Source organism: Prionailurus bengalensis, chromosome B2 (genome assembly GCF_016509475.1).
Source record: "Prionailurus bengalensis isolate Pbe53 chromosome B2, Fcat_Pben_1.1_paternal_pri, whole genome shotgun sequence".
Lineage (NCBI taxonomy): Eukaryota > Metazoa > Chordata > Mammalia > Carnivora > Felidae > Prionailurus > Prionailurus bengalensis.
In genome coordinates this window covers 22,453,626-22,468,690 of record NC_057349.1, presented here as the reverse complement: position 1 = coordinate 22,468,690, position 15,065 = coordinate 22,453,626, and the positions used below count along the sequence as shown (strand labels likewise).

General features: G+C 40.5%; 1 protein-coding gene across 2 annotated transcripts in view; it reads right to left on the bottom strand.

The window, feature by feature from the left end:
• The window catches only part of F13A1 (coagulation factor XIII A chain), a 251,342-nt gene that overhangs the window by 148,691 nt on the left and 87,586 nt on the right, over nt 1–15,065 (bottom strand). For both annotated transcript variants that reach the window (XM_043590884.1, XM_043590885.1), the window contains exons 7-8: nt 9,117–9,291; nt 5,697–5,835 (exon numbers count right to left, since the gene is read on the bottom strand). In XM_043590884.1, coding sequence (XP_043446819.1) covers nt 5,697–5,835; nt 9,117–9,291 — 314 coding nt within the window. The remainder of the gene's footprint in view (nt 1–5,696; nt 5,836–9,116; nt 9,292–15,065) is intronic.

Sequence of the window (15,065 nt, the reverse complement as noted above, 5' to 3'; positions counted from 1 at the left end):
GGAAAAACAAAATAAAATTGTGATTACTTTCCACTTGGATCACTGACTAATGCTTAGATTGTTGCAACTTTGAGCTGAAACGGATAAATACAAATGTGCTTGTTCACAATTATTTTCAAAAATTAAATTGAAAACACCAGTTTAATCAAACCTCCTGAATTTCAAATGAAAAGGCAATAAAGGAGGTAAAGACTTGCTGATTGTTTTAGTGTTCACCATTTTCCCAATTATCTTTAATATCATATAAAATGTTTAAAACTTTGAGTTAGGATGTTTTCTACATCTGCCAATTGGCCAATCAGCTGGACCTCAAGAAGCAGACGGGTCAGCTATGGATCTTGGCGTACACGCATGTGCTCAGCCCCCTTCTCTTCACATCCTGAGGGCATGGATAGCACGAGCTTCCGCCCATCTCTCTTGAAGCTCCATTGTCAGGAGTTGAACAACTTCCCTGGGAATGTGAGCAGGATGGAAAGGGACATGGGGAGGAGTGGCTTAGAAACTGAACAAAAAGAAGTCATGGGATCTAGAGAGCTGTTGTCTTCCAGAGGGAGTTTGGGACACTGTTGGCTGTTGGACCTCTAAAACTAAGAGAGTGAGGAGTGGGTTTGTCCTTAAAGAAGCCAGGGATTAGACACTTAGAGGGTAGAGAAGCAGAAAAGGTGGTGAGAGGTGGAGAACAAGGATCCAACTTCTCACTGAATGCACAGCCTGGGGGTATCAGCTCCTTCAGGAAAGCAGGCAAAGAGCCAGGTGTTCTTGATGGCATAGAGGAAAGGAGTGGCAAGGGGCTGGAAGGCGAGTTAGAGCAAGTTTGGATATTCAACATCTGTGGTCATACGAACACAGGCTAACTCTGCATAAGCTTTCCTTCCTTCCTGCCTGGTTCTTGAAGCAGATTGATCTCTGGTTGTCTCATCTTGGTGCTTTAGACTTTTACAGGAATATCCTTGAGTTTCATCTGTGGGCCAAGGTCATTTCCCTGACATTCTATCTGTGAACAGCACAGCCAGATGATTACAGGGGGGTAATGACTTTGAGCCCATGGGCACTTCCCAGGTGAACAGCCTTTGCCTTTGCTCCCCTGGGCTTAGAATCGAAGCCCCTTTCCCTCATCTCCATGCTGCCTGGTGTTATATTTTATACAGTTCTATACATGGTTGTCTCATCCACGAACATTGGATCAAGCTCCTCAAGGGTAGTGGCTAATTTCTCTCTGAATCTTTAGCATCTGGTATTTGGACATATTAGTGCACAATAGTGTTTGTTAAATGAATTAAATGACACTTATTCAGTTAAATGAGCATTAAAAATGTTTTCCAACCAATTCCATTTATTAAGTCCTTGCTCTGTGCCCTGCACCCTGTTACATGCTGGCAAAACAAGTGAAAATAAATTAGATCAGACACTGCTCCCCCTGTGGGGGCTGCAGTCTGGTGGGGGCCAGCCATGAGGTGGGCATAGTTCTTTCACCCAGAATCATCAAATCTGACTACATCCTCTCCAGCAAAAAGGACACAGGATAAACGCTTTCATTTACAAGGAGAAGAGCTGTTCACGGAAATACCTTCGTGACACTAATAAGTGCCACCATCCCTTTCTTTGAAAATTGTTTCCATTTCCACTGTGATAGTCATATAATGAGGTGATCAGACTGAGCTCTTTCAAGGTGAGGCCAAACCGTCACCTTACCCCTGCCCATCAGAGTGAGCTGTGTTCTCCCTCCTCAACGAGCCCTCATATCCCTATTCACTGTTTGCACTGCAGCTAAACATTGCACAAGCATCTTCATTAAACTGTCCGCAGTGATTCATAGATGCCTTCCTCCAGAGGTTACACATAATTCAAAACCCATTGGCACACAGGGGACAGGAGGCTTAAATTGTTCCTTCCAGGATATGTTACCTTGCGTTGGCCTTCTCAGAATTTCATCTGCTACTGTGAGGTCCAATTATTTTGTCCAGCTGTGCCCTTCCAAGGTGCCTTGGCCCCTCCCTCTCCTGAATTGCTAAGAAGGGGACTGACTCTTCCCTCTGTGGGCATCAGCGGTGTGTCCGCTCTGTGCAAAACGGCCCCCTGTGAGGCGAGGCACTTTCGAGGAACGTCTACCATTCAGGGATCTGAGGTGGCAAACCAGGAAGCAGGAAAATAAGCAGTCAGCCCTCCACAGTCTGTGGAGCTAGAGGGAGAAGAGTCAAGGCATGGACTGAAACCCCACACTTCAGCCACCTTGGTCTTGGGGAGTGCTGAGGATAATATGCCCTTGAAAGCATTCTTGCACTCTCCCTCTGAACCCTTCACACTGGCTTACTTCTGCTCTGGGTACACTGGGCTTTGCTGAGTCACAAGGAAGAGGACACCCTGGGGCACTGGGGCCCACTGGACAAATTAATTCACCACAAACTGTGTACCACCAGGACACCTCAGTGTTGAAGAGATGATGGAGGCACAAGACAGAGATACCAAGAAGTCATTCTCATGGTTGCCTTTAGAAAGAGAGGAGGGGGCAGGGCAAGGAGGGCAGGAATCACACACAAATCAAGAGGTAGTTGGGGCAAGTTTGTCTGACTGGAGGCTGAGGAGGGTAGTGGGTCCAGGACCTTGTGGGGACGGCACTTACTCCTGAGATCCCTGCTAGGAGATTCGTTAGGCTGTGTGTTGTCAAGCTATGCTGTACTGGCTTCTCAATGCTCAGCTGATGACCACCAAATCCTCCCTGCCCTCACCTCAGCCTCTGTCAGCCTTCTGCCCCCCACCAAACTATAGCTCAGGCAGCTCCTGCTTCTTACCAGTGGCCATTACTGATCTAAGGAGCAGGCACTGAGGAGCACTGAGAAGTCTGGGCCTAGCACTACAGTAAGTACTTTACCTATATTACCTCATTGAATTGTCACAGCTTCCCCTTCAGGAAATGGTTATCCTCATTCTACTGATGAAGAAACTGAAGCCTCAGAGAGGTAAAGTCATTTTCTCAAGGTCACACAGCAAGTAACTGTTTAAGCGACAGCTTGCTGTGGGGGTGTGTGGAGGTGGGGACCATGTATTGATTGATGTGTCCAGGGAAAGTCCCTACCAGCTTTTTCAATCAAAGAGGGTCTCAGAAATACTTTTGGTTTTATGGAACATCTATAGTTGGTAGGATCCACTAGTGTTTGCACTGGGAGGGTTGGGGTAGACACAAATTTCTGCTTTTGTTTTAAAAATATTCCAAAGTGAAAGAAATACCTCAGTCATCTTAGGACATGGGACACACCCCTCTTTTTCAGACTGCTTCAATGTGCTTAGGTTGATGGCAACATACCGCCTCCAAGAAATTCCAGCTGTGTGACTAATAATGAAGGCAATAATAACAGCTAACACTCATTAGGCACCTGTTATGCTTGGCTCTGTGCTGAATGAAATAGGAAATTTGCTTTAGAGGAGGAAAGAGGCACAGAGAGGTTATGCCTTGCCCAAGGTCACACAGCTGGTCAATGGCAGAGCCAAGCTTTGGACTCAGACCTTACTGAGCCTTTAATCTTTGTGCTCCATGGTCAGTTGTGTCCCAAGTTGGGTTAGTGAGACGTTAGTCACCATATATTGAAAACCCACCATGCACCAAGCACGGGGAGGGAAGAGGAGCCTAGGGCAGTGGTCCGGTGGTGGAGGATGGGCAAGGGTCTCCAATCAGGAATCATAGTCCCAGGGTGATGGGACTTTTGTGGAAGGCAATGAGGGAGCAACGGGCAACAGGGACAGGGAAAGGAATTCAAGTAGAAAGCCGAAAGAGGAAAGGGTTACCAAGAACAAAATCTATCAGCTTCACAATTTTGTATCAATTTTGTTTAGGGCTACATGGGGTTATTTGCTAGGGTGCCCACTGAGATTTATGATGGGGGCATTTAGACCAATAGGGAGGAATCATTTCCAGCCACAGTTGGCTACAAGGGCATTAAGTGTGTGTGTGTGTGTGTGTGTGTGCGCGCGTGTGTGTATTTAAGGAAAAGGTGTGCAGTACAGAATACCAAACAATTCTCATTTTGCCATTTTAAACTGTGACAACAGGCTTTTGGGGCAGCTATTTTGGTCTGTTTTTGTCATTCCATATACATTCAGGGCTGCTATACTGTAATTCCAAGGGCTTAAATGATGCTTTAAATTGCTGTTCAATTTATAGAGGTGAGGTTTTGTCTTGCCTGTCCTCTTTTGCTTACCAGTGCTCAGATCATTCCCTTCAAATGAACTGCACTGTTTTTTATTCATAGTAGCACTCTGCTACTAGTTCGGCGATTTCCTCCTTGCAACATCCTCAAATGAGCGTTTACCAGCACTGGCAAGTTAACGCTGCTCCTACAACTGGGATTCATTCCTGTAACACGGGGGAGTTAAGGCACTTCTAACTTTTAATTTCTCTTAAAATGAGCTTGTAACTTCCTCCTATCCCCATTCGTATGCTTTTACAACTGACAGTGTTTTTAGCTTTATTACTTATAAAGAACAACCATAGGAGACACATTTTTGGCTTGGAAATTCCAACTAGTTCAATGCCTGGCAGTTTTCCCCCATGCAGACCCCCATAAATATCTTTTACATTTGGATTTCTCCCCTCCTTTTAGAATATTGTTTTGGACTGAGCAGGTCCTGTGGACTAAGGAAATTTCTTTGGGATCTTAAATTCCCCATAGTCAGCTTGTGATGAAGTTGTTCAGGGCCGTGAAAGAACTATGTGGTTGGTACTGGTAACAATTTCAACTTTACTCCCATTTCTATTTCTTTTTTTAAAATAATCTTTAAACTTTTTTTAATGTTTATTTTTGAGAGAGAGAGAGAGAGAGAGAGACAGACAGAGCGCAAGGAGGGGAGGGTCAGAGAGAAAGGGAGACACAGAATCCAAAGCAGGCTCCAGGCTCTGAGCTGTCAGCACAGAGCCCGATGCAGGGCTTGAACTCATGAACCATGAGATCATGACCTGAGCCGAAGTCAGACGGTTGACCAACTGAGGCACCCACCCAGGCGCCCCAGACTCCCATTTCTATTTCTGATTGAAAGATGAAATCACAAATCAAGAAGAACCACATCTTTACATTCCAAGAGCAATCCCATATTGCAAAGGCAAAAAAAAAAAAATGTGGTTAAGGGTCAGGTGTATTTGCATTTTATTCTCGGCTTCTCAAGTATTTGACCTTGAGCAAATTATTTTAACCTTTCTGGGCCTCAGTTTCCTCATCTGTAAATGGCGATATAATAAGAACCCACATGATAAAGCTGTTCAAAGAATAAGATACGATTGACTACACACAGATACTGGTACATAGTAAGTGCTTAATAATTGTTAGATATATTACTCTTAGAGTATTGAGAAAGAGAATGCTGGGTTCCCATATGTCTGCCATTCACCATAATATTCTTATGCTAAAGTAGAGAGCAGCTACTGTGGGCTCTGGCCTAAAGGCATAGCTAAAACTATGGGCTTTTTCAGTGGTTGCTGTCATAATGCAATGATCGATCTTTATTACTAGAAACGCAAACTGCCTGTTCAGTAACATTTCTCATTCATTAGCTGAAAACAATCTCTGCCAATCAGACATTTCTGACTATGGTATTGAACAATCCTTAAAATAGAATGGGAAGAAACATTAGGCCTAGCCTGTCTTGTGGTAAATGTGTAATATCACTTTAATATGATATCAGCAAATGCCCTTGTAAATCAAACTCACCACACCGAATCCTTGGTGAGTTTGGAGTTCACGTTCCCATCTTCTTCCAGGAAGATGTCCATTTGCAAATTGGCATCATTATCATGGGCTGAGAAATAATTGGTAACAACTCTCGCTGGTATCCCAAGGCATCGCAAAACTGGAAGCAAGGACAGACCACAATGAAACCCATCACCAAAATGTAATAAATACATAGTGAACAATCCCTTCTCATAAGGGATTTCCTTCTTTGCACGGGTTGTCCTCAAATGTTCCATACTTAAGAAGGGGGACTACTGTCAAGCTTTGGGACTATGGAGAGAAATCTTGCTGTGTGATCATTCAAAATCTAAGTGGAATAAAAGGAGTAAAATCCCAATAACAGGGTTACAATTGTTTACTTGCTAATCATACAGTCATTAAAGTCATATTATTTTAGTTCATCTAATGGGACTATGTTGCTGAAAATAATTTAAAAAAAAACTCAGCTAATAGGAAGCTATGAGAGAGGGCCTCAGTGGTGTTAGCTCTCCTGGTTTGAATTTGCTCTTGTGACACTTGGTAGAGGGTGACACTACAGATTCATTTTAATTGCTAGATAATAAATTACCTGGATGCATCTCTTGCCATATGTACCTAATGATTAAACTCAATCCAAATGCCCTCCCTGGCTCCCAGGATGCCAGACATCAGGGCTCATTGAAAATAATTCAGCTGACAATTTTAAGATTAATGACTTGGCTTGCCTTTTTTCTCCCTCAGAATAGTTTAGCATTTTTAACCAAAGACTATCCACCTCCTTCAATAGAACAACCTTGGAAGTCCAAACTTAAGTCTGGTAGCGTTCAAGTGTCCTCATTAATGGACTTAATACCCTAAACAAAAATGATGGCACTTACCACCCGCTTCCTGCTTCTGTCTTCCTCTATTGATTCACAGACCCTATTCAAGGCATGGTTTTACCAGTAATATGATTGGCACCCTAGTTCTATTTCAGGCTGACCACTAATTCCCAAAATGAGGCTTGTTCCAGACTCTGCCAAACTCATAATGTTAAGGACAGGTGAAGCCTGATACTGGGGCACCAGCAGCACCTTCCTCCCAACTTCCCTCTTGGGGTTTGTTCTTACTGTGACTTCCTCACATTGTGCTTCTGCCTTAGCTTACCACCAAAGCCTGTTTTCAGGAATAGACTTGATGACTCTTTCATACAAAAAGCATAAATGTGGGAATGCAAGCTGGTGCAGCCATTCTGGAAAACAGTATGGAGGTTCCTCAAAAAACTAAAAATAGAACTACCCTATGACACAGCAAATGCACTACTAGGCATTTATCCATGGGATACAGGTGTGCTGTTTCGAAGGGACACATGCACCCCAATGTTTACAGCAGCACTATCAACAATAGTCAAAGTATGGAAAGAGCCCAAATGTCCATCGATGGATGAATGGATAAAGAAGATGTGGTATATATATATATATATATATATATATATATATATACAATGGAGCATTAATTGGCAATCAAAAAGAATGAAATCTTGCCATTTGCAACTATGTGGATGGAACTGGAGGGTATTATGCTAAGTGAAATTAGTCAGTCAGAGAAAGACAAAAATCATATGACTTCACTCATATGAGGACTTTAAGAGAAAAAAAAAGATGAACATAGGGGAAGGGAAACAAAAATAACATAAAAACAGGGATGGGGACAAAACAGAAGAGACTCGTAAATATGGAGAACAAACTGAGGGTTACTTGAGGGGTTGTGGGAGGGGGGATGGGCTAAATGGGTAAGGGGCACTAAAGAATCTACTCCTGAAATCATTGTTGCACTATATGCTAATTTGGATGTAAATTTTAAAAAATAAAAAATAAAAAAATAATTATTTTTTAAGATGTGAATGTTTAGCATTGTTAAGCAATAAAGTAACAAATATACAAATTATAAATATAAAACAGTGAAAGAAAAGCGTAAATGGATGGAAGGTGTTCACTATTTTATCTGGTTCTAAGCCTGAAGGAATTACATTGGGATAGTGAAATTGTAGACAGCAGGAAGACACAAGGGAGAGAGGGTCCTTTCTGTGTTCCTGGAGGAATTTCCTATGAGAAGCTTCTCCCATAGCGTACCCTCCACATGGTCTGGGCTTGGGAACGGTGAGGGAGGGGGCTACCTCTAATTGTTATTCCATCATAAAGTTTAACTTCTGCTAGAACATCAGAGACCAGCACTTCTACAAAACTGATACACTGGCCTTTATTTCTTTATTTCTTCTAAATATATTACTTTAGCCCTTGGATATATGCAAATGACTAAGAAAATAATCTTACCTAGTTGAATCCCATAGAAAATCAAAACACACAACACAAGACTCACAATTTCTTTCCACTTGGCTATCACTGGCTAATCTTGGACTATTACAACTTTGAGCTAAAACTGTGAGGCTTCATGATCATTTATAAAAAATGGCCTCATCCTGGCTTCCAGCCACCAGTCCCTCCTTGATTTTTCTGATTAAAAGAAAAAATGCTAACTAGGTAAAAAACATTTTTTATTAACGAGCAAGCAGAAAGGACACTCCAACTTGAGCTTAATGTTTTCTCCAAGGCTGTAGAAATGGCAAGTGAATGGAAATCATTACCAATGATGAAGACATACTGAGATAAATGTATTTTTAAAAATATTCACTGAATTAACAATAATGTTGTCCAGATCTAGAGAAGCAAATGCCATTTCAAAAAATGATGCATGAGGCTGAGGAGAATAATTCTGTTCTCATATGTTTTCCCCTATAGATTAGATGTTGGGTGGATTAAAAACTAAAAGGGAAACTAGGGAGTAAAGATTGTTCATTAAGTTCTGATATCTAATTGCTCAGGGGCATTGAGATTTGCATGTAAAAATGGAGATGAGACCACCTGTCACAATCCCTACCACAGTTATGGTAAAAATTAAGTGCATATATTTATAAAACTTCTCAGTGATAAACAATAGGAGAGTAATAAGCATATTTATAACATTTTCAATAACAAATAAACAGTATATATCTTTTATTATTTATCACTTAAAATTTTGTTAATTTAGTCTTTTTAAAATGCGGGGGGGGGGTGGTTACTGAAAAGAAAATGGCATATCTTTTCCCTCACAAAATTTCTTTGCCCCTGGGCCCCTTCCTCCCATTTCTCTTGGTGTTGAGTGATGGATTATGTAGGAAATAGTCCATCATCCTTTCTATAAAGATTCTGCAGTCAAAGAGAAACTATGAGCATATTTGGCCCAGTACAATTTAATTATGCATTGACTACATCCCAGAATAGCCATCCATAAATTCTAGAGAGCTAACAGGGGTTGCTAGATCTCTTTGCCAGTTTATAGATAAAATGTCTTCAAGTAAAATTCCCTTTACATTAAAAAAATGTTACTCAATTGGATACTTACATGTGTTAAAGACACCAGCAAAAACCCAGCACTGACCATACCGGACTGGATTCTTCGTACTCTGGTATTCCAACAGAATGTCAACGCTTCCGGTCCAGGCTGATGGGGGGACACCATAGGCATAGATGTTGTCCCAGGATCCAACAAGGACACCTTCATCATCTTTGGCATTAACCTAAATGAGACCATGAGTGGTAAGAAGGAAGAAGGAACATTTAGAAGAGTTCCCTCTAGTCTCTGACATCAAGCAAGCTAAGGCATCCAGTGCCTTCCAAATGTCTTCATGATAAAAACAATTCCACTACTGTTCCATTCACTGTTGTGTCATCAGGGAAAGTGACACAATAACTGTGCAAGAGAAAACCAAATAGCCAAGGCTGCCTCTCAAATAACATATTATCGAAGTTAAGGTGGTATTGAATAGCAGCTAGGAAGAGTTGTAATGTCTTCACCACATGCTTAGGAAAAGATATGCCTAGGACACGGTCTGGTTGGAGTAGTGAGGAAGAGAGGAAGAGCACCCACAAAAGAAGACAGCTCAAATAGGGATCAAAGAGGGACCTTGACTTTGTCGAAGGAGAATTCGAAACTGACACATGACAAAAGACAGATAGGGAGAGTGGGGGCCTAAAGTCTGATGGTCTAGTGGCTTTTGACTTTTATGATAAATTGTAGACTCTAATGAACTGAAAAAGTAAGCAGATGTCATAGGAACCCTTAACAGTTAGTAAGACATTAAATTCTTATGAATACCTTACAATGTTTGTTTTAAACAAGTTGCAATAAAAAAAGTATTTCCTTTATGATTGCTTAAGATTTGGGTTTAGGGGCACTTGGGTGGCTCAGTCAGTTGGGCGTCTGACTTTGGCTCAGGTCATGATCTAATGGCTCGTGAGTTCAAGCCCCACATCGGGCCTGGAGCTGCTTCTGATTCTATGTGTCCCTCTCTCTCTGCCCCTCCCCTGCTCGTACTCTGTCTCTCTCTCAAAAATAAATAAACATTAAAAAAATTAAAAAAAAAGATGATTAGTGTTTATAGTTATGTTAAAAGATATCTTCATTTACAGGAAGGGCCTGGGTATTATAGTGTAAGTATGGGGGGAGACTTAAAAATAGCATTCTTGAATATTTGGGAAAATCTTACTGCACATTCAGACCACAGTTTCTGGTAGCAGCAGACCTCGAGAGCAGGAAAAAAGACATTGTGTGTTTAGACATTAAAATGGTTAAGAAGTAACCCTTTCATGGCCTCAGTTTTTTGGAGGGCACTATTGAATCTTACCTCTCTTGGTGTTACTTTCATCATGTTTAATTATAGTTAGAAGATCGTCTAGGTAAGGAGCAGAGGGAGCTTTTCTAAAAACTGGTACCACTTCAACAATGGTTATATGGTGACATGACAAGGGGTTAGAGCCTTGCTCTTCAAAATGTTGTCTGTGGACCAGCAGCAGTATCCCCCCAGGGAGCTTGTTAGGAATGCAGGATCTCAGTCCCCACCATAAACCTACTGAGTCAGAGTCTGCATTTTAACAAAATCCCAGGGTGATTTCGTGCACATTAGCTTGAGAACATTAGGTTTAGTCTATGCCGAGAAGATATTAGCAAGCAATGTGAAATGTATGATTGAAGCAGGTGTGTTTGGATTATGAAAACCATGGAAGATACATTAAAATATAGTGCCTTTATGTGTTCAATGCCTTGCCAGTTAACAGCTCAGCCTCAGCACATGCTCAGAGCCCTCTCTTAGGCTTACTGAGTTTAGTTGTATAGAAGTCTATTCTCCTCACTAGGTCATAAGTTCATTAGGAATAGACATTTTAAAAAAATCTATGTCTTTTTACTTTTAGCAAGAATTGGCAAAGAGTAGGTGCTCAATAGTGGTTGAATAACCACTTGTATATTCAACAAGCATATAGGTATTGTATATCTGAATAGGAATAAGACCTTCTCCCAGGAGAGAAATGAACAAGAAAACAATCAAGTGGAAGTAAAGTTTACTAATGTTAAGACAGAAAGATGTACAGGTAAGGTGGAGGCCCAAAGGAGGTAGTAGTCAGTTTCAACAGGTTGGAGGGTGGTGGTGGTTGTGGGTTGAATAGAGGAAATTACATGAAAGCTAGGTCTTGAGTGGCTGAGAGCCAGACAAGACCATCTACATAGTGGAAACAGTTTGAATAAATGCTTAGTGACATGAAACAATATGGCAGGTTCAGGCACCTGTTAGGAGCTCTGCATGGGTATCATGTAAATAAACAATAGCAGATGAAATAAATATAAAATATCAGAAGAAAACATGTAAAATGTGCAAACACCTTCTACTGTGAATGACAAACCTTCCACTGAAATACGAGATTTACTCTAGCACTGAGTATTTGGCATTTCCCAAAGAGGGTCCTTCTGGAAAGTGTTCTCTAGATCACCATTCAATTTGATTTAGATAAACTATTTCTCCTCCTTGATTCTGTCTGGTCAGGTTAAAGTTGGTTGATTTGTTTAATGTAGAAAAAAAGTAATTCTTTCAAGATTTCTGAAGGACCTTGTTCAGCTAATTGCAAACTCATGCCTTTGATGTAAACTTTGACTTTATCATGTAACTCTGTGAAATGACTGGGGTGCAACTGGGTTTAGTCAACCATTTTGGCTCTATTTATGATCAACATTTCTCTTTGCAGTTGAATTGATTATTTAAAAATCTGTGTCTGTTATAATGAAGCCTGAAGAGTGCCTTGGTAGGCTATGATGTAGTTTGGTCTTTGTGGATAGGCAGTCTCAGGTTTAACTCACATTACCATTGCCTTATCCTTATCCTTGAGAAATAGAATAGGGCCTATGAATCTCAGAGGAAAAAAAGTTCCTAAATTATGGTTCTAATGACTGATTTTCAAACAGATAGCTATTAACTAGGAGGACTATTTATAGCATTTGGCTGAACCCAGTCAGCTAAGGGGAAGAGAAAAAAAAAAAAAGCTCTCTCCTCTACAGACCTTATAATTGTGAATGCTGAGCTGTTTCCCTGTTGCTAGATAAATCACAACTCTCATTTATTAGCATTTGGTTGGATTAGCTACTGTTTTCTAATTAGAATATTGATTTCTGAGGAGCCCAGACACTGAAAGAGGTAAGTCTTTAGTGACACATGTAAAGAGTTAAAGTAATATCTCCCTCCATAGACAACAAGATACGTTTGGGGGGAAACTTCAAGGGCATGCTGGTCTTTCTTCATGCCACAGTTGACTGTTTTAACACCCTGTCATGAACTCAGAGTTTGACCAGTGTCAGAATGAAATGTCTTAGACTTGTATCATTGGTGGTCTAAGAGACATCATGAGCCAAGGATTTTGGACAGGGAGTGTTATTCAACTACATTGAGGTTGCACTAAATTGTCCTCCTGTAATATCTATAATATGGGAAAAGTGAAAAACCAGGCCCCCCCCAAGTCATTATCAGCAACCCAGTGGCATAACATAATTCAGCAAACTACAAAACCTGGTTCCAAGAAAAATTGAGGAATATATATTGGACTAGAGAAGCAGCATGACTCAGCACCTGACCCTCATCAGTTTCTCAGAAGCCCTACTGTCAAGTCCACAAAATCCTGAGACTTCTCAGTAGTATTTCAAAATCTGTAAAGAAACTAACCAAATTAAAATGCTGATCTTTTTCTTGTTCTGACCAGAACAGTGGAAACAACTGCTGTGGAGAAATGGGTGAGAAATGGTCTGCACCTCTAAAGAGGGAGACATTCTGGGACTACAGTGGGGAAATGACCTAGAGTCTGAAAGTTACCCTGCCCTTCATGAGCTACATCTCCAATTAGATGGGGTGGATTCTCGGATGAGAAATTTAACAGAACCTTAAAAGGAAGAGCAGAGCTCCAGTATTCTAACAGACTCTGCCATCTCTTCAGCTTCCCTTCCCTCCCCCTTCCAGCTTTTCTCAGGGTACTGGAGAGTAGATAGAATGAAATACATTTGCCTTAAACTGTAGTTCAGAGGAGAAATCCAACTAGTCTTAGATTGGGAAGTGTCAACATTTCACCTACAGTATATTAGAGCAAACAGGACACTTGGAGAAAGTTATGCAAGTATTTATACTTGCAAAGGGGGAGGGAGAGAAGGAAGAAGGGAGGAGAGAGAAGGAGAGAGAGAAAGGGAGGGAGAGAAAGGAAGAAAGGGATAGAGAGAGGGGATGAGAGACAGAGGGGGAGGGAGGGAGATAAAGAGAGGAGGAGAGAGGGAGGGAGACAGAGAAAGAGGGAGAGAGGAAGGGAGGGAGAAAAAGAGAGGAAGATAGGGAAAGAGGGAAGGAGGGAGAGGGAGGGAGAAAGGGAGGGAGAAATATAGGGAGAGAGAGCAAGAGGGAGAGAAAGGAAGGGAAAGAGAAAGAGAAGGAGGGAGGGAGACAGAGAAGGAGGAAGGAAAGGGGGGCAGAGAGGGAGGAAGAGGCACACAGAGAGAGATGGAGAGAGAGAGGGAGGGTGAGAGAGAGGGAGAGAGAATATGAAAAAAAATAATACATAGAAGAAAGTAAAAGTAGGAAACAAGGAATTTTCTCACAATCTCTTAGGAGATCATAGATCTAAATGAACAAATTGAAGATCAAATGACATCATCATGGAACTAAAAATAAAGTATAAACTATAAGGAACAGAGTAGATATTGTTAAAAATAAAATTAATGATATAGAAAAAAGCTTGAGATAAAGGAAATACTATGGAAAATATAATAAGATTAAGTTATTTGGAGATGAGGTAATAGTTATTGAAAAAAGGATGATACAACATAAGAATAATTATTATCTTTAAAACAGAGAACCCAATAAATGAAGCAATATGTATTTATGACATAAGAAAATTTTACTTAATTGAGGAAACATTGAATTTATACTTTAAAAGGACAATCTGAGGAGTGCATGGGTGAATCAGTCAGTTGAGAGTCTGACTTCAGCTCAGGTCATGATCTCATGGCCAGTGAGTTCAAGTCCCATGTCAGGGTCAATACTGACAGCTCAGAGCCTGGAGTCTGCTTTGGATTCTGTGCCCCCCTCTCTCTCTGCCTCTCCCCTGTTCATGCTCTGTATCTGTCTCTCAAAAATAAATAAACATTAAAAAATTTAAAAATAAATAAATAAAAGGACAATCTGTGCTCTGAGGTGACTTGATGTAGAATTCTCACTGCTTAGGAACTTTAATTAATTAAGCTATTCGAACTCAAGAATAAAGAAATAATTGTTTAGTCATATAGACAGAAAATGCAAACTAGCAACAAGGGAGGAAATTAGGCTGTCTTTAGACTTCTCCACAACACCATTCACTGGCAAAACACAGTCAATCAATATTTACACAGTCCTGAGAGAAAGAAAGGTTGGCCCAAGAATGTTATGCACAGCTAAGAGGTTCTGTAAGTATAAAGGCAGCCAGCACTCATTTTCAAACATGAAGAATCTCAGGGAATACACCATCCATTATAACCAAACTACTTGAAAAATGATATCAAGATAATTAAAGGCTGAATCAAACAAAGAACCCAGGAACAGAGACACTGTGGTAAGAGATCTAGTGATGAGAAAAACTCATGTATGTTTAAAAACCTTTGGGAATTATGGTATCAGAATGAATATGAATTTTAAAATTTGATAATATAATGATAACAATATTAAAAAGATTAGACATGAGGGAGGAAAGAGGAGAGGAAGAATGGAAGTATTGATGTTTTAATGTGTTGGTCTCTCTTAGATAATTAACATCATCTAAAACTAAAACATAATCTAAAAATATATAATTATTCTTTTAATGGTTTTAATAGTTTTTAAATAATCTTAGAGGGATCTGTTAAAAACGGTATTTCTTGTAGTGAAGAAACATTTATTTGAAGTTTAGCAATGTCTTCTGTTGCAATTCAGAGTTTTATTTCTGTGAAAGCAAAACTTAATGATTAAATAAGACTTAA